This window comes from Bipolaris sorokiniana (genome assembly GCF_000338995.1).
Source record: "Bipolaris sorokiniana ND90Pr unplaced genomic scaffold COCSAscaffold_1, whole genome shotgun sequence".
Taxonomy (NCBI): Eukaryota; Fungi; Ascomycota; class Dothideomycetes; order Pleosporales; family Pleosporaceae; genus Bipolaris; species Bipolaris sorokiniana.
In genome coordinates this window covers 1,524,887-1,543,001 of record NW_006911895.1, presented here as the reverse complement: position 1 = coordinate 1,543,001, position 18,115 = coordinate 1,524,887, and the positions used below count along the sequence as shown (strand labels likewise).

General features: G+C 52.1%; 7 protein-coding genes across 7 annotated transcripts; 3 read left to right on the top strand and 4 right to left on the bottom strand.

Moving 5' to 3' along the window:
• The first annotated feature begins 180 nt into the window (after window positions 1-180).
• On the top strand, window positions 181-952 carry COCSADRAFT_210776 (uncharacterized protein). Its single transcript, XM_007696624.1, has one exon. The coding sequence runs from the start codon at window positions 300-302 to the stop codon at window positions 765-767; it is 468 nt and encodes a 155-aa protein (XP_007694814.1). The 5' UTR covers window positions 181-299; the 3' UTR covers window positions 768-952.
• Window positions 953-1,416: 464 nt separating this feature from the next.
• COCSADRAFT_32211 (uncharacterized protein) lies at window positions 1,417-2,707 on the top strand. Its single transcript, XM_007696041.1, has one exon. The coding sequence runs from the start codon at window positions 1,496-1,498 to the stop codon at window positions 2,561-2,563; it is 1,068 nt and encodes a 355-aa protein (XP_007694231.1). The 5' UTR covers window positions 1,417-1,495; the 3' UTR covers window positions 2,564-2,707.
• Window positions 2,708-2,800: 93 nt separating this feature from the next.
• Window positions 2,801-7,253, bottom strand: COCSADRAFT_76148 (uncharacterized protein; the record flags this gene model as incomplete). The annotated part of the gene is made up of 5 exons (XM_007696623.1): window positions 2,801-3,219; window positions 3,272-4,724; window positions 4,786-6,941; window positions 6,991-7,004; window positions 7,213-7,253. The coding sequence occupies 5 exons, from the start codon at window positions 7,251-7,253 to the stop codon at window positions 2,801-2,803; spliced, it is 4,083 nt and encodes a 1,360-aa protein (XP_007694813.1).
• Window positions 7,254-7,836: 583 nt separating this feature from the next.
• Window positions 7,837-8,875, bottom strand: COCSADRAFT_32208 (uncharacterized protein). The gene has a single exon (XM_007696040.1). It carries the CDS (start codon window positions 8,778-8,780, stop codon window positions 8,022-8,024), a length of 759 nt encoding a protein of 252 aa, XP_007694230.1. The 5' UTR covers window positions 8,781-8,875; the 3' UTR covers window positions 7,837-8,021.
• A 307-nt stretch (window positions 8,876-9,182) lies between these two features.
• COCSADRAFT_32207 (uncharacterized protein) lies at window positions 9,183-10,297 on the bottom strand. Its single transcript, XM_007696039.1, has 2 exons — window positions 9,450-10,297; window positions 9,183-9,398 (listed from the first exon to the last, which is right to left on the bottom strand). The coding sequence occupies exons 1-2, from the start codon at window positions 10,161-10,163 to the stop codon at window positions 9,246-9,248; spliced, it is 867 nt and encodes a 288-aa protein (XP_007694229.1). The 5' UTR covers window positions 10,164-10,297; the 3' UTR covers window positions 9,183-9,245.
• Window positions 10,298-10,661: 364 nt separating this feature from the next.
• Window positions 10,662-11,525, top strand: COCSADRAFT_341479 (uncharacterized protein). The gene has a single exon (XM_007696622.1). The coding sequence runs from the start codon at window positions 10,753-10,755 to the stop codon at window positions 11,428-11,430; it is 678 nt and encodes a 225-aa protein (XP_007694812.1). The 5' UTR covers window positions 10,662-10,752; the 3' UTR covers window positions 11,431-11,525.
• A 3,120-nt stretch (window positions 11,526-14,645) lies between these two features.
• COCSADRAFT_210723 (uncharacterized protein) lies at window positions 14,646-16,350 on the bottom strand. The gene is made up of 3 exons (XM_007696621.1): window positions 15,856-16,350; window positions 14,967-15,803; window positions 14,646-14,917 (listed from the first exon to the last, which is right to left on the bottom strand). The coding sequence occupies exons 1-3, from the start codon at window positions 16,105-16,107 to the stop codon at window positions 14,732-14,734; spliced, it is 1,275 nt and encodes a 424-aa protein (XP_007694811.1). The 5' UTR covers window positions 16,108-16,350; the 3' UTR covers window positions 14,646-14,731.
• Between the last annotated feature and the right edge of the window lie 1,765 nt (window positions 16,351-18,115).

Genomic DNA, 18,115 nt, shown 5'->3' with positions numbered 1-18,115 from the left:
ATTTGGACGTGCAGCTCAACGTGGTGTCAGCCCTATATTTAATTCCAAGAAAACGTTGTCTTCCAAGAATTCCACGTACTTTTGACTGTCGCAGTACTAGCATCATACGTACGAATATGCCATGTGCGGGAGTCAGGCCAAACATAAACTTCAGCACCACCATCACACACACACACAATTTCCCGCTAAGTACGCACCGCTTTCCACAGTGCTTCCAGAAACTCCCCCCTCTCACCCGAGGAAAATACGCATATACAAAACCACACATAATCACCAGACGATGAGTTTCGCATACCAGGATGTTGCGCACTACTATCCCGCCTGAAACAAGCGTTTCACGATCTACTCTAGATCTGAACTCTTGGTCTCTTGGCTACCTACACACGCGCCCTCCCCCCCGATCCACGCGCGATGATGCAGCGGAGAAAATCAGTAATACCATCCGCCTCCATATTCACCTTTTTTTTTCCTTCCGGCGGGACTTGTTCCTGGACACGTACTTGGATGTGTGTGTGGGGGGGGAGGGGGAAAAAGGGCTGCATGCATCCTCAAGCTATTGTGTCCATATTGAAGCCCACAGCGGGGTTTTCTCGCATCGCATTCGTGAATACCTGACAGACGGAGATGGGGGCGGGGCAGGGCAGGGCAGGGCAGGGGAGACACCCAAAAGTGGAGATGAAAGGTATACCGCCCGAGTCTCACACGGTTCATATGCGGACGACGCCTACCCAAAAAGAGGAGAAGAAGGCGGGAGAAGGTCAAGATGAGGATGAGCGCGAATCATGGCGGTGCCGCGGGGATACGTGGAATAGAGAAGGGGGGGGGGGACATGGCAATTAGAGGCGATGGATTAGGTAGGTAGTAAGTAAAGTCGATCAACTGAGCACATGCAGAAATCGTGCCGGTTTCTCCCAATTTCCACCATTCAGTTCCTTGAGCGGCAAGTAAGTAAGTTATCCCATCCCCGCCCGTCTTGGTAGCTTAATAACGGGCGAAAAGAGAAACGAGGAAGGTGGCCCGTAATTCGCGTCCGCCGCCCGCGCCCTTGCTTACTGTGTAAACCATGTTTCGAAATGGGGGAATTATACCCCGGACTCGGTTCTTTCTTTCTTTCTTTTTTTTAACTTTCCCAACGTTGGAGCCGTGCTGGTGCTCGGAAAATTAACGTTAATTGGGCGGGGCTCGCAACATCCTTGCGTTAAACATGCAACATCCTTCGCTCAGCGGAGAAGAGGCAGGGGTATGGGGAAGGGTGCGGGCCTGTCTATTTTATACAGGTCCCAAGGCTCTTGGGGGTAATTTAGGGGAGTAGGGTGATGGGATGGGGTGAGTGGTATTATTCCGCCCAGCCACGCAGTGCTATGTTATTACAAAAGAGTGGGTTGCACTGCACAATTTCCTGAAATGTCTGTTTGAAAAAGGGTTACGGGTTTCCCTTTTTCTTCTTCTATTCATCCTTCTCTTTTTTTCTCTACCTGCGATCGACTCGCCCACCATGTTTTCGTCGAGTACCCTCACAGCCGTGCTGGCTCTGGCTTCACTCGCCTCCGCCCAATGCGGCTCAGGCACTCCCCACGCCAAAGTCACCGGCTCAGGAAGCTCCTTCACGGCGACCAGAGGATCCACAAACCTCTACACGGGCTCCGACTACCTCAAGGCAATCCAAACCGCCGTCGACGGCATCACAAGCGGCCAGCGTGTCTCCATCATCGCTTCCGGCAATATTGGCGCCAACACCATCCGCATCAGCAGCGGCAAAACCTTCGAAGGCTGCGGCACCATCACCGTCGCGCCCAAGAGCGGCGGCGGCAACATCGAAGTCACCGACCAAACCGGCGTCAGCATCCCCTACCTCACCATGACGGGCTCCACCTACTTCGGCCTGCGCTTCTCGGGCACAAAAGACCTAACCCTCGGCACCCTAACCTTCAACCTGCAAACGGGAATGGGCATCCGCTTCGACCGCGATCGCGCCGCAAACTCCAACGTCAAAATCGGCACCGTCACCTGCAACGGCGGCACCTCGCACTGCATCGAAACCTGGAACATCGACCGCCTCGACATCGGCTCCGTCATCGGCAAGAACGTCGGCGAGTGCGGCCTTCTCTTGCAGAAAGTCACAAACGCCAAGGTCGGCACCGTCGACTGCAACAACTGCGGCGCTGGCACTGGGTATGCTGCCCTCCGCTTCGCCAACGAAGCCGGCAAGCTCAACGGCGGATACGGCACTAACATCTACGTCAACCGCGTGCGTGCTCGCGGAGGAGGCCGTGGCGTCTTTTGCGTGTCTGCATCTGGCGGCGCGGAGATTGCGAGCGTGGACATAGCGAATACGGGGAACAACGCTATCCTACTTGAGAACTGCTACAATGTCAATATCAAGGGCGGTACCGTGAGTGGCGGCGGCGAGGTACGTTTGGCAGCCAGGACAGAGTTTGCGAATAGCAGGGATATTGCGATTTCGCTGAAGGTCGATGGCACGACGGTGCGCGAGAGTCCTTGCACGGTGAATAAGACGAAGTGGAATTTGTCGGGTAATGGTGGTCGCACTATCTGCACCTAGAGGGGCAGATGGGAAAAGCTGCTGGTACTTTTTTTTTGGCGGACGTTGTGTCCTCGTTGGGTCAGTGGTCTGATGGGGGATACGGGATTTTTGAATTCTCTGTAGATATTGACGAGGTTTAGTAAATACAAACGCAGGTTTTTTTACGACTTACAATTTTCATGATGATCGCGTTGATATCAGAAATAGTTGGGATGAAAGCATCAAGTTTCAATTGCGATTACACTGACATCCAGCTCACAGCGCATCCCATCTATTCATACCCTCTCGTGACATCGTTTCATACCACTTCTTCACGTACGCCAACCCCGCATGCGGTCCATATGCCTTTTTCTCCCACTGCGGCATAGGCGGCTTTATTCCAGTCTCTGCTTCACATCTCGCCAGTACTTCGCTCATCTTGCCTCCGCGATCTATCGTATCATGCGTCGTATACCCCGTCTTTGCACGCTCATTGTGCATTGTCTCGCGAAGACGCGCAGTGGCAGCTTCGTCAACGGCAAAGATCTTTGGATCGACAATCACACCGTAGTTGGTCTTGGCGCCTTCAACAGTGACTAGTCGGCGGTGGACTTCCTTGGCTACTTGTTCTTGAGGGCGTGTGAGGGGATCACCGAGGCCTCCGCCGCCCCAGGTTATCCATTCCAAAACGTCGCCTGGGTGTTATTAGTTTCTACGTCCAGGTGCACTGCAAGGCTTAAATCTCACCTGGATGGACGTGTAAATAGTCTTGTTTGGAATGGCACATCTCAACGTTGTTCTTCTCTTCCGTTGTACCGAAACTGTTATTCCGATACAACACCTTTCTTGACCTGCTTCCAGGCTTGCCACCATTGACACCCCAAGGCTTGACGAGCCATCTATCATCGTGAATGCTGACGTCTCCTTCGCACAAGAATCTGTAGATTGTTCTTTGTGCGTTCCCCCCGCGGTAGTATCCTGCACCTCCAGAGTCTGGTAACGCTTCGTTGGCTTCGATGATGACGGGAAAGTAGAGCTCAATATTTTCCGTGGGTATTGACTTGATTGCGGGGAACAAGCAGTGGCAATCAGGACCGTCACCAATAGGTCGCGCGGGTACGCCTCCAAAGCCGATCTGGTACATCAAAAAGAATTCGCCCCCGGGCTTGAAGCCAGAGTAGAAGAGATGCGGCGAATCTGAAAATCCGGCTGCGCTACGATGCTCAGGGTTTTGTTGCCCAAACAGTGCTTGTAAAATATCCATTACACGACCTAGGGCATGTGTCCGACAACTGACAGCAGCTGGTCGGACAGGGCGAAGAATGGTACCAGTCGGAATCCTGACATCGAGTAGATCGTGGAAGCCATCGTTGACAATGGCGTGAGGATCGTAAATCGCCAGGAGGTGATAACCAACAAACATTTTAAACATGTTGACGGAAAGATAAAAGTTCATCGCAGAACTGGATTGCGGTGATGTGCCGTCCCAGTCAAACACCAGCTTCCCATTCTCTTTCTTCATGGAACAGGAAATCGCATATGGTCCTATGCCTTGTCCATCGTCGTCAACAAAGTCTGTGAAGCTTGATTCCTGGGTGCCGAGCTTCTCATCGATAACCGTCTTGATGGCAATCCTGTTTTGTTCTAGTAATGACTCCGTGGCTGCTTCGTATACTTCCGGTGTGTAACGATCACAGAGCTCGACGACCCGAGTAGCGGCTGTGCGACAGGCAGTCACAAGTGCCATGAGATCACTCTGGAACCAATCCGGCACCCGTGAATTGCGGAAAAGGACGGCTGCGAGACTCTCATTGTACACGCCTTTTGCGTAGAGCTTGACAATCGGAATTTGCAGGCCATCTTCGAAGATTGTATTAGCATTGACACTCATGGATCCTGGAACTTTGGCTTGAACATCGGTCAAATGGCCAAAGTTGGCCGCCCAGCCTATGAGCTGATGCTCGTAGTATATGGGCAGCAGTGCGACGATGTCGTTGAGATGTGAGACAGCACCATCGATTTGATAAACATCGTTAGTGATGAATACGTCGCCTTCTTCAACAGTCCCGTCCCAACCTTCCAGAAATTCAGGTATGAAAGACCCGAATTGACCAACGAGCATTTGGCCGCGGGTATTGGTAATAACATTGAACTCATCTTGTTGCTCACGGATAGCAGGGCTCATCGCACAACGGAGCATCTACAGACGAGTTATGGAAATTAGTACGCATCAGACGAAAATTGCCAATAGAGTTACTAACGAGGGTATCCATTTCTCTTCGGATAGAACCAAGCGCAGAGGCAATGAGAGTTGCAACAATGGGATAATCCTGGATAAGCTTCTGTGCGGATTGTTTCGTGTGTGCTACCTTTTCCGACGCTTTCTGATCTACAGGCCATATAAGGATATTGCCCATGGAATCAATCTCACCAAAGAAACCGGGGAGTATCAGAGTATTAGAGTCCATCTCTGAGATCACAGCTGGACCATACACAATCTTTCCAGCACCACCAAGTAGCGTACGGTCCCAGAACGTTGCCTCTACCTGCTTGCCGTCGTATACAATGTTTTGTTTCGCGATGATGGCATCTTGTGATGGCGCCGAGGTATTGGCGCGCTCGACGGGCTTCAAAGCCACCTCTTCAGAAGCATCAATGACTTTAGCACGCAAGCGCATGGTCTCGACTTCTGCATTGTCATTTGAGAAGCCGAACTGATGCTGATGTGCTTTATTAAACTTATTGCGCAGATTCTCAAGCAGACTAGATGAATTGCCAAGCTCATCAGAATCCATCCCGACAGTAAGCGTCATCTCCTGACCTCTGTATCGCATGTCGGTTTGATATATGACATGTAGTGCAGCGTCATCGTTTGCAAGCGAAACCTTCATCTTGGTCACACCCTCATCCTTGAGTCCTAGCAGCGTCTCCTTGAGTTCCGTTTCGGAAGTCTGCGAGAGGTTTCGAATATACGTGCGGGTCTGCTCGTAAGACATCTTGGTGATGGCATCACCCTGAGCACATAGCACTCCAGGTGAAGGGGGGACAATGACAGGCCAAGAACCAAGTAGTTTACCGAGAGCATTGCCGTGAAGAGGCCCGGCTCCACCGAGCGCAACAAGTGCAAAGTCCCTGGGGTCGTAGCCTTGTTCCACAGAAACCAGGCGAAGAGCGCCATGCATAGATTCGTTTACCAAATCGATGATCCCTTCGGCTGCCGACGCCATATCAATGCCCATTTGTTTGGCGATCGACTCAACTGCTTTATTGGATGCTGCGACATCAAGTTCGAAAGTGCCACCAAGCAGCTTTGACGGTAGTCTTCCTAGTGCCAAGTTCGCATCCGTAACAGTCGCTTGTACACCGCCTTTGCCGTAAGCTGCTGGACCTGGTGTGGCGCCACTAGACTCCGGTCCTACACGCAGACTCTTGGTGAAGCCGTTGTATATCGCAATCGAGCCTCCGCCAGCCCCTACTGTATTAACATCGACTGATGGCGCGCGCACTGACAAATGACCGATCTGGGTTTCCTGTCGGATAATGGCGTCGCTACCTTTGAGCAAAGCGCAATCAGTGCTCGTGCCGCCCATGTCGAACGTGATGAGATTCTTGTAGGGTGTGTTTTTGGCAACTAAATGCGAGACAGCCTTGACACCACCAGCTGGGCCACTCATGAGGATGCGCACAGGCGTCTCGCCTGCAAGCTGGACGGAAGTCAAGTCTCCATCAGACTTCAGGATCCGGATTACATCGGTATCTTTGGCAAGCTTGTTCTGGAGGTTCTGCATGTATTTCTTGACTACCGGTTTGACCATTGCATTTGTAGCTGTTGTGGCTGTGCGCTCGTATTCTTGAATCTCTGGCAGGACTTCGGTCGATGTGACGATCTCAACGTGTGGCCCAAATTCCTCGTGCAATATAGTCTTGATGCGCTCTTCATGGGCGTTGTTGGTAAATGAATTTAGCAAGGACACGGCAATCGCCTCGGGCTCTTGTTGCTTGAGGTCCTGCAAATCATGCCGAAAGCGCTCTTCATCCAACTCGCAGTAGACACTGCCATCGATTTTGATGCGCTCTTTGACTTGAACGGTCCGTTCTAGAGGTACAAGAGGCTCAGGTTGCTCGTAATTCATCCAAGCTCCGAGTCCACCTGGAATATGGCTCCGTCTGACAGCCAAGATGTCCTTGTGGCCCTTTGTAACGACAAGGCCGCATTTGGCACCCTTGGCTTCGAGGACAGCATTGGTAGCAGTCGTGGTGCCATGATGTATGTATTGGAATTTGCCTTGCCAGTTATACTTTTCTTTGAGGATCTTGCGGGCCTGCTGCACGCCCTTTTGCACTCCAATGGACTGGTCCTGGGTGTCCGTGGGTACCTTTGTGCGAACGGCCTCTCCGTTGGGGGTAATTACACAGACTGAGTGGGTTAAAGAATGAAAGTGAAGGCTACATGAGATGATGCCTACCATCGGTGAAGGTCCTGGGCTCGAGTCAGCCGCACGCTATTGTCGTTGTTCAGTGTTTGGTGGCGTTGGAAGGAAGGGGCAAGGGGATGGTAGCCGTAGCTACGGGGCAAATGCAGCATCTCGGACGTGATGTGGTTCGAGACTAGCAGCTGTGTAAGTATGCCGGGTTTGGGCGATACTTAGGCAGCCAGTAGAGCAGATTTGGAGCGACACATTACTCACCCTCCTACATCAACTCCCAGCCTGTATCCGGGGACAGCCATGCTGCGGGGGCAATTTCTCGAGGCTGGCAGCCGATGTGCAGCTGGGGATCAGCTATAAAGGGACGGGTCGGGTCGGCGATGGGCTGTCAGTTGGCCCTGCGTCATGTCTGAACTATGCTTTTCTGCCACTCGAGGAGAAAAAAGCGGCATGCCGCCAAACTGGGGCCGCCGCCGGACAGGCAATAGCAACGGCAGCTAGGCAATGTGTACTCGGCAACGGGCTGCGTGTGATATCAATCGCCCCACGGCTGCCGCTGTTGAAAATTCCCGTATAGAGTTCTAGTCATGCGCCTATCCCGGGTGTCTACACCCATGTGCCAGCACCATTACGCAAGGTATTTCGCGGATCCGACTGCCACGGCGCAGATGCGGATGGAAAATTGACGGTCATCAGTGGTAGCCTCTGCCTCCTGTGTGCGGGGTTCGCTAGCTGCTGAGTGGCTGGGCGGCCAGCCATGTCTATCAACGAAGCCCTTGGTTCTGGCACCTTGGATGCTGCGACATTTGCCGTTGTCGTTCTTTGCCTAACCTGATGTTGTGAGCATGAGGCACGTGCAGCCAGCCGTTGTGTGTGCCCTCGGTTGTTCCGCATCCATCCGATTGCTCACCATCCAGCTATGTGAGTACTGTCTCTGCATGACACCACAGCATATTGCCAATACCTTGTTCGTGCTCAAATTCCTCAATAGTTGTATATACTTTGTTCTTCCTCTTCATCATCATCATCATCATCATCATCATCACCATCATCCTCGTTATCATACCCCCTTATCTTGCAGCCAGCATCTCCAAAAACTTATCTCCAAGAGCATTCGCCGCCATCGGATTATCTCCTGTCACAAGCTCCCTATCTACAGTGATGCTGCCCAGACTTTTCCCAATACCCTCCTGCATGTCAGCACCTTCTTCTCTCAGCCTACTCTCAACCTTATCAATCTCACCCCTCAACATCGTCTCCATCATCTTCTCTTCCGCATCCGACCAGCTCGTCATCTTGTATCCCTTGTACTCGAATTCCTTCTTGGGTCCATATTTAGTCGACAGGAATGCCCACGGACCGTGGCAGATGGCTGCTGTAGGTTTCGACTCGCCGTGAAAATGCGATAGCATACGGCCCAGATCTGCATTATCCCCGAGATCCCTTAGGGGCGCATGTCCTCCAGGAATGAAGACACCATCGAAGCCCTTCAGCTCCTCATCGCTGATTTCAGAGAACTTCTTCGGCCTCGAGAAGCCGTTCTCCTTCTTCATCCTTTCAATCAGGTCCAATTCGCGCTGCTTCTCGTAGTAGTTGCCTGCGAAGGCGGCGAGCGACACGCTCAAAGGGTCCGGTGTGGGTTCTTTGCCTTCGGGCGATGCAAACGTGACTTCATAACCTGCGTCTAGAATCTTGGATAGTGGTTTGGCGAGCTCCATGAGGAAATAGCCAGAATCTTGTGAGACTGTTTTCCCATCGCTACCCGTGTTGTACAGAGGGAAAGAGTTGGCGTCGGAGAGGACGATGAGAACCTTTTTGTTTGGTGCCATGGTGACTTATTCGCAAGTGCAGTAGCAAGTTTTCCGGTCAATGTATTACTGAAGAGACTTTAATGGGTATCAAAGGGTACAGAGAACTAGGCAAGTTGAGTATCTGGTAAGGGCGCGATTGAACTTTGTGCGCTTTTCATGTGTAGGTCAGGATGACGTAGCCATGTTTTTACGCGTCGCAAACGTCACATGCGACGCGCTCACTTGAGTCTCCAATATTTTTCGCCGCCCTATTCTAACATGTCGGGTAACCTCGGCACGTATAACAACAGTGCTCACAGCTGTAGCAGATGAATCATGTGTCAAACCGAGTGCAGATGAGACTGCAATTGTTGGTAAAGCATAGCAGATCAAGAGACGATCGAAACTTCAGCACCGAATGACACGCCATGATAATACTCAGCAAGCATCATTTCATACTATTAAATTAAAAAAAATCAGGCCAGACTTTTTATATTCCTACCACTAATCATGACTAACGGTAGGGTCCCATGAACAAGGCTCGTATAACCCAGTATCCAGGCTCTTCATGTCTTGTTCAGAGAGTTCAAAGGAATAAATCTGGGCATTCTCCTCAATTCTTGACTTGGTAACAGACTTTGGTAGTGGTACAAATCCCTATCCTGGTTGTTAGTCCATGTAAGTGAGCAGTAGGGACTTTGAACATACCATTTGCAAGCTCCACCGTAGCAAGATTTGTGATGGCGTCTTGCTGTACTTTTGCGCAAGCGACTTGAGCAAAGCGTCGTCATTCTTGGTAGCGCGTACAATGGGACAATATGCTTCGCACAACACACCCCGCTTCTTGCACCACTCTGTAATATCAGGCCGCGCAAGCCAAGGATGTAGTTCGACCTGGTTGACGCTAATCACTCCACCCTTGCCTTTACCCTCTTTCTCTTCCGTCTCCTTGATCCATGTCTCGAGCTCATCGAGATGATGCACACCGTAGTTGGACACGCCAATGGATCGGATTTTACCGGCTTGTACACCCTCAACGAGCGCTTTCCACGCGCCGATTCGGTTAGCCTTGCCACCATATGGACTGTGTAGTAGATAGAGATCAATATAGTCAAAGCCTGTCTTCTCAAGCGTACTATCAATGTGCTTTTTTGCTGTTTCGTAAGACATGTCTTTTGGCGGAATCTTTGTGGTAAAGAAGAGGTCTTCCCTGGGGATTCCTGACTTCTTCATACCCTCAGCGGAAGGTGCTTCGTTCCTGTATGCTACAGCTGAGTCTACATGACGATATCCGACTTTGAGCGCGTGTTGAACCACTTCTGTAGCAATTTCTGCAGGTGTTTGATACACACCATAGCCGAGTACGGGGATCTTGTAGCCCGATGGCATCAAGTACCGGGATTCGATGGTCAGAGCCGCCATGTTGGCTGACGAGGCGTCGAGGAAACGGGGCGAATTGATGAGAGGAAGTTGAGAGGTCAAACGCGAGATTCGTCCCAATGCCGCGCGCATACTACCTAGTCCTGGTAACGAAGTGAAAAGACAACAAGCCTTTTGTAAGTGAGCTTCTCCGATCTTAGAACATCAAATACGCAGAAGCATTACGTATAGGTGCACGGCCTGGTAGCGGAGTTTTCGGAGATAAGACAGCTGGACGAGGACAAATGAGTAGAGAGCTATTGGTGGCTGCCTTCCTCGATAACGTGTCAGCCTTTAGTTTCTTGTCCGACTTATCCCACATGCCCCTCACGACAACCTCGCAGCTTAACACCCCAAACCTCACCTTTGCAAACTTATGGTCCATTCTGTCCCAAAACGGCAGTATTAGTGGCAATTCAACGCACACATGTTCCATAGCCCCGGGACACGGCGCAGCAACACATTTAACCTAGACAGAACACCATGACCGGTTAAATATTAAACGTCTCCTATCACGCTCAGTGCGCTTACTGTAAACGCTCATGTATCCAGTGCTCTAGACTTGCACACAAGCGTCGCGTCTACAAGTCTCATGCGCACCCTAGGCGGCTTCGCGGGCCTCAGCTGCACGGCACCCGACTTGACGGACGCCATAAGCGCTAGAAGGGCCGAAGAAGATCTGGGGAAGATACCGAACAAGAAGGTCAGTGGGGCGAAAACAAAGTACACAATCCCGGGCCTAATCGTGGACGCTGCTAGAAGCCACCGTGCGTGCCTATACGAGCTTACAAGTCTGCAAAGCTCCCGGACTTTTTCCTTTGCGTCTGCACTTTGCCATTGTACCATGGGCATGCGCTTGCTCAAAGGGGATATTCACTTGCAGCCTCCATCCGTCTCCGTATTCACCGGTAGATCGGCGTTTGGCTCCGCACCTCGGCAACATTCCCAGAACATGTCTTACGTTTCTGAGCTTGGCAGAGCCTTCGACTTGTTCAACAACTCTTCAACATTAGCCGATAAACACTTCATGCAACCGATCCTCGACGGCTTCCGATTGCATCTTGGTTTTGAAGATCGATTTCAGCCATGGCTTCGAGCTTTGTCCGCCCGTCAGCGTGCCACCCAGAGATTTGCAAGCTCGAGCAATCGTTCATCAGCTGGAGAGAGGGGAGGGTGGGGGAGGCATGCTGATGCACACGTGCAGCATGACCTCACGAGCCCGAGCAGACGGCCTTCCTTGCCGCCGACGAACCCTGTATGGTGCGGCTAAATGGACTGCAGTTCAACAACGCCCATGACTATCGGCCGAATCCATTGTGCAAACCCGTAGGAAGGGAAACACCACTTCGCTAATGTAGGGCGCAGATCATGAAACATGGACCCGGTCGAGGCGCTGGACCAGAGTGAGAGTCCTCTTCTCACAAGTACAGCACTTTGCCCCCCCGTTGTCAACCTCGCAGTTACCCCTCGAGTTCCCAGGCTCCTTGCTCGCTCTATGGCTCGACGTATATCTCGATTATGGCTCTATCAGGAAGGTTTCACTACACCCAAGTCTCCAAACTGACTCTCGGCTTATCACCCGTTCAGCAACGTGGATGACTTTTCGGGGATTGACCAATGTAACGTTCGCCGAGCACGCCATTGGGCCTCCCACGCTCCTCAGCCGAGTCACGATTGGGTGCTGACTCTTCGAACACGAAAAGCAAAGACCGCTGTCGAGTGCCGACAGCCAGCCATCTGAGACCGCAATGGCTTCTGGGCAACTGCGAGATGCACACCGACTTACGGGTGTGGGGGTTTACCACACCTACCTTAATGCTGACAGCATGTCTCGTCACACTTTCTAGAGCTTCGAGTAAGAAAACAAGTAGTCTATCAAGATTTCCAGAAGGTCCCGAACACCGGGGTTCCTTGCTCGTACTTCTTTCCCATTTGACGTAGTATTTGGAGCCCAGCCGCTATCAGGCGTTCCATGGTTTGCCGTAGGGTCGGCCGGGCCGCTGGAAACCTATAACACAAGTCTGTAAGCCGCTTATGCGCAAAGCAAACCGGCCATGGACACGGTCCGCGACGACATTAGCGAACGGATGTAAGTAAGCTTACTAGTTTGTGGAGTGAAACTTCCCTCTTCCCCGAGTAAGCTGTGAGCAGTCGCTGAGCAAATGGTAAATTCGTCTTCATCACATTTTCTGTCCGGGCAGCCAGTCACAGCGAGAAGACGCATTATCCTACTTGGATCTGGTTTGCTAAGTCGTGTGCCTACTTTTGCCTTCTTAGCCTTGGTGGGCGACGGTAAAGGGGCAGTGATACACGTCAGGTCGTATTTGATACAACTGCCGGCACTTCTGGGGAATTCCGTCTCGATCATTTTCTCTGAGAAGCTCTAAGATGCGAGAGGTCTGCTTACACGCGTGCGCTGGAAGAAAAATATGACGACATCACATGCCCATCAAAATTCGAAGACACTTCTGAACAGGAAATGATGTAGTGACATGTCAAGAGCGCTCACTACCTTTGCCATGAGACTCTATGGCTAACGATATATTCAGAAGCAATTTGTGACTTCGGCATGCGAGGTAACGGGAACATATTTTGACGGATACTTTCGGCTCATACATGTCCGAGACTTGTGCCCCCTCTAACAGAGACATCTAGCACAACCATTGTGGCAAGACAAATATAGTCATTAGTATGATCATCGATAAAAGAGAAATTTCATCCAGTTGGTCAGCGACGTGGCCTGGCAAGTACGCTCCTTCCAATCGCAATCACCACACCAAGTCTTTTCACATCCGGTGAGAGTAAAACGACTCAATACGAATGTGCGATTTCTGAATTCAGATCTTGGATGCAGGGATGCATATTCACTTACTTTGGACAGATACGTACGCTGTGCATCATCCGAGACCACTTGCCCTTGCATTCTTCCCGCCCTGTGCGTCACTGATGCCCCAAATCGCGATGAAGCAACCCTGTACACAAATTGCTCATACAATCAAAAAGAAGTGGAGCTTCTTGCAAACCTATAGTAGTAGTGTAGACCAAGGCGCCGTCTAGCATTGGCCCAGCCACACGCACACACATGTAGTATACCAAAAAACACATGACAGAACACGAGTGCCAGTCACATGTCCCCGTGTCAAAAAACTCGCAAGCGCGCGCTCTATCCCTTCCTACCCTATCCCTACTTCTAGTCCCGAAAAACACCCAGCGCCATATCCACGCGCGAACCTCGCCTCCCAAGCCTTCCCGCGCACACGCAACTCTACCCGAGCCACACCACCCTCCCACAACCCAGCACTATCCCCAAAAAGGCTCAATCCCCTGATACTCTTCTACAACACGTGCAACCTAGAAAGTTATTTGATGTGTGTGTGTGTGTGTGGAACCCCCCTCCACAATCACGCTATTACTACCGCTACCTAGGTAATCGTAAAGGTAGTACTCTCGCGGCACAGTTCCCAAATCGCACCCGCGTGCGCGCGCATGTGGTCGCAATCACATGTCTCCGCCGTCATGCTGTTTGCCGCAACGGCAGGAAAAGCGCTACGTACGGATGTGTTCTGCATGCGTAGAGGTGTGTGTGTGTGGCACGTACGTATGTACAGTGGGCATTGCCACTATCGACGGTTGGGAAACGGGCCGAATGCGTACGGCGCGGTAAGGGAAAGAAGGGAAGCGATGGGAAAAAAAGAGGGTAGTGGTAAGTAGAGTCATTCAGAGAGAGGGGGAGATGGGAGAGGGGTATGAGTGTGTGTGCCGCTTTTGCGCATACGCAGAGGATATGTTGGGCAACCGCGCGGGTGAAGGAGAGACATATTTACTGCGGCATGGGTGTGGAATTATTCCGTGCCGGTTTGGCGGTTGTAGGAAGGTCCTGCATGCTTAGAGAAGAGGAGGGGCCAGTCATGGAGGGAGGTGTTGCGCCGTTTGCTAGTCATTGATGCATTTTTGGGCGATTGCGGCGCGGCCAAAGGCCAGTTTTTTTTGCAGATTGCGGCGTAGGTATTTCGTGCATGTTGGGCAGGGACGGTGCGGAGTAAGTTGCATGGCATTGGCTAAGCTTGTTTGAAAAGGAATACTTTTGCTCGTCTAGAGAATTGTGTAGGTTCGTTCATTGAATGTGCGACCTAATGTAGGTACGTTGGCTCGCGCCGTTTGAGTCTAAAAAAGGTGCATAAGGCATGATGAAGAAAGGGATCACCTAGTGTGGCAATCGATAGACAAGAATGGATCGTTACAACATCGGTCATTGCTGACCTTAAGCAAGGGTATCTAGTGAAGAGTAAAATATGGATCTGTGAGCCTTGGAAATGGGCGGTGCGCGGTGCTCGTTTGCCGTTGCCAGCCACGCCCCAATCTCCTATGCAAGCCGCCCGTTTTTTTCTGGAAAACGCCATGCCCGTGCCGCATCGTATCGGACGAAGCGCTTGTTATCATTCCGGTGAATGATTCATGGGAGGACGATGGATAAGACGGAGATAAAGAAGAAAGAGAAGACGAAGACGAAGAAGTAAAGGGGTATGACTGTGACCAGTTTGCCTGTCCTACCCGACCTGGAAAGGAGCTCATCAGGTGTGCAAGAAGGGTAGGGAATTGTTGGGCGGCGGCTCGATAGGACTCATGGCGTAAGGGGCAAAGCCCTGCTGAAGATGATGATCGAACTGCGCATATGACAATGGTGGGTGATCCATCATTTGCCATTGACGTGAGCATTGCCGTGCTGTCCATTTCTCCTGCGCACCAAACTCCAACATCTATGAGATTGGTCAGCTATGCACTTTAGTTATTACAATCGAAACATACCTTTTGCGCAATAATCTCAAACTTGTTTTGTAACCAGTACTCGTGCGCCATACGTAGTGCTTTACGGTCGGTGTCGGTCCAGACGCGCATTCGTTCTCTCAGGCGCTTGTAGCGCATCTGTAGCGCAGGTATCTGATAAGACTTTTGTAGTTCTGTCTGGAAACGTGCTGCGATATCCTTCCACGGCATGGAGTCTTGTTCCTTGAGTTTGAGTAGGAGCTTGTCCTCCTCACTCAGCTCAAACTGTGTCGATGTTTGCGAATCTGATCGCTTCCTGCGCTTGGAGCTGTCAAGTGCTTCTTCTTCATCCTCATGGTACCTCTTGGTGCTATGTGATCGAGGCGTCTCTTGTGGAAGAGGGGCAATAGGGGTGTACGTGCGCCGTGGCTGTGGTGAGATCATCTGGTTTGATAGATCTACTGATGGTTCACTCAGACGAGGACTATGATTCAAGGATGGGAACGCCGGATAGTACGATTCATGACTGGAGTGAATACCCAGGGGGTTCATGGCCCAGGACACGTTCGCTCTTGCGGTGTTCAAGTTACTCAAGCTACTGTGGTTTCGGTCTAGTAGGTGAGACTGTGGCCCAAGACGCAAAGCCGACTGATGTAACGAACACCTTGGGTCGGACTGAGGCTCTTCTGATGGGCTGGCAGGCTCGGGTACCACCGAGTCTCGAGAGTAGACTGTGCCTGGAGACAGTGTAACAGATGGATCCAACTGTGTTGCGGATCCCGGATGTTTTGGCATATATGGAAACGCTGTTGCTGGCGGCGACAGGTTGATAGAAGATGTGTGAGGAGTAATGTAGTTGTTGTATGAGGCATAGCTAGTCTAGGTGGGTGCATGTGAGTAGCCAGACGTAGGATAAGAATTAAGTACAAACCTCACTAGAGCACTCGGGGGCCGAAATTGAGGGGCCATACCATGCAGAGGCCGGGACGTGGATGGCCTCATGAGAGGGTAGAGGGCTTTCCGGTAGATGTGACATTGAAGGTTGGAGCGACTGAGGAGACATGGGGGCAGGCGAGGAGGTTGAGGCGGGGTAAGTATGACTGTGGTAGGGACTTTGCCACGAGGATGGTCTTGACTGGAAGAGGTGTGGAGGGGGGATAGCACATTCAAGTGTAATCGACATGGCCTCTATTCCTTGCGGGAGAGTGAAGGGCCTTACTCTTGCTGCGCCTCTTCTACTCTGGTTGCCGATATAGCCAGCAAGCAAGGAGGATGGGCAGTAGCAGGAGTATGATGAGCAAGACGGGGCGCGCAGTGATGATGTTTAGGCTCGAGGTAGACGACTAGGCTAGGGGGACGCCTCCGTCATATTTATCAAGATAGTGATGGTATAGCGGACAGGTTGTGCAGGTTACTCTCTAGTGCATCGACTGTATCGTGCCCCCGGTAGGCGTGGAAGGATTGGGTGCTGCGCGCATTGACTGTCAGGCCTGCACGTTAGCGCCCCGGGCATTCACCCTGCTGTCTAGGCTGGCTCGTCACGGTATGGCGGCAGAGACCCCGGCTGCACTGCGTTGCGCTTGAGCCGCGAATTGGCCAGGCATGCATAGTCAGTCGACGGTTGTGTCCGACCCATTTGCTGACCCGGAACGGCATGCTGGGTTCACTCCATGTGGGCGCGGTCTACGACAACGGCGATGATCATGGCGTACAAGTCAACATGCAGGCGCAAGCCCAGCCTTGCCATTGCTATTCAGCCCCACTGGCCAGCCGCCATCGACATACATAGCAATACTGTAGGCTCGTCGCCGCAATGCTCGTGTCCGCAATGCTCGTGTGCGCGCCGCGCCGTCTATAAACGACGGTTCAGGACTGGGACCACCGGATGCAATGCTGGTTCAGGCGGCCGACCTGGTGACGTCGGGCTCTTCTTCTTGCCTGCGAGTTATTTTTTACGGAAACAGGACGTCGCCAGAGGATAATTTCTCTTCGCTGCAGCGTGATATTGACGAGCCCGCCTGAGCTGGCGGCGTCATAGGATGCTGACAACAAGGGGGGCAGTCCATGGTGCAGCACGACGAGATTTGGCCAGGCCGTGTCTTCCCATTCGGTGTGCAGGACGACTGTGCCGCGAGAATAGAGGTGAAAGCGAGCAAATAGGCCTGCATGAGGAGGGTAAGCTGGTGGTTGTGGACACAAAGGCGCTTAAATGCGTGGATGGAGTAGCTGCCATTGGCCGCTAATCTCCACTCGGCTGGCTAAAGGCCGCTAATTCGCCGTATTTGTGCCACCCACCCATCCGCCCATCCTCCCCAACTCTCCTCCTTCGCTTCATCCCCCCTCAACCACCACTCATACACGCAAGCCTCGAAGATCACTGCCACCACCACTAACATGCTCATATCGCCAGCCAGTCCGCGTGCCCTCCGTGTCAACAATCGCCCCACACCATGGCCTCAGCGACCCGGTGCTGGGCCGAGTTGATTGACGGTGCAAGCTGGTGCTGGTCACACCCCACCCTCATGGTCCCATCTCTACTAGTCCTCCTAGGCTGTGCGTTGTCGGTCGGCTAAAGGCTCTGGTTGTGCCTGTCTCCATTCCACCCCGCTCCCTTGCTGTTGGCTGCTCATCGTCTTCGCTCGTCAGGTCGACCACTGACCATGGCCGATGAATCCGTGTCTGCGGGATCCTCCTGACGCCTTCCAAGTCTCAGGCTTTTTTCCCTGTCCGTGCTAGTTCCTGAAAGCAGAACAATAGCTTCTGTTCGGCGGCTGCGCGTTAAACTTCGCTGCCGCACCGTGCCGCATCGTGCCGCATCGCAACGCTTTCTCTACACTGCCTCACCAACATTGATACAGCCACTCTTCAGTATTATCAGTCTTCCACCGCCATTCTAAGCACCTATATTTACTCGCTGCTAGCACAATCTGCCTTGTCTTAACCAGCCTCTCACCCTCGGCTTCTTCGGCGCTTACAAAGAGATGTTTACTGGAATGTGGTAGGAAAGCGCATTCTTGTGTGTCCCCAAACCTGACGCTTGCAGCAGCTATGCCGTAAATGTGGCCAGCAATCATGGTGGAGGGTCTAGGGCTTTGTATGTGCATAAAGAATACGACGAGATGACGCGCCATGCCACTCACTTCGGCCAAGTCACGAGTTTCAGGGTCCGTCAAGATTTTAGGGACTGCAGC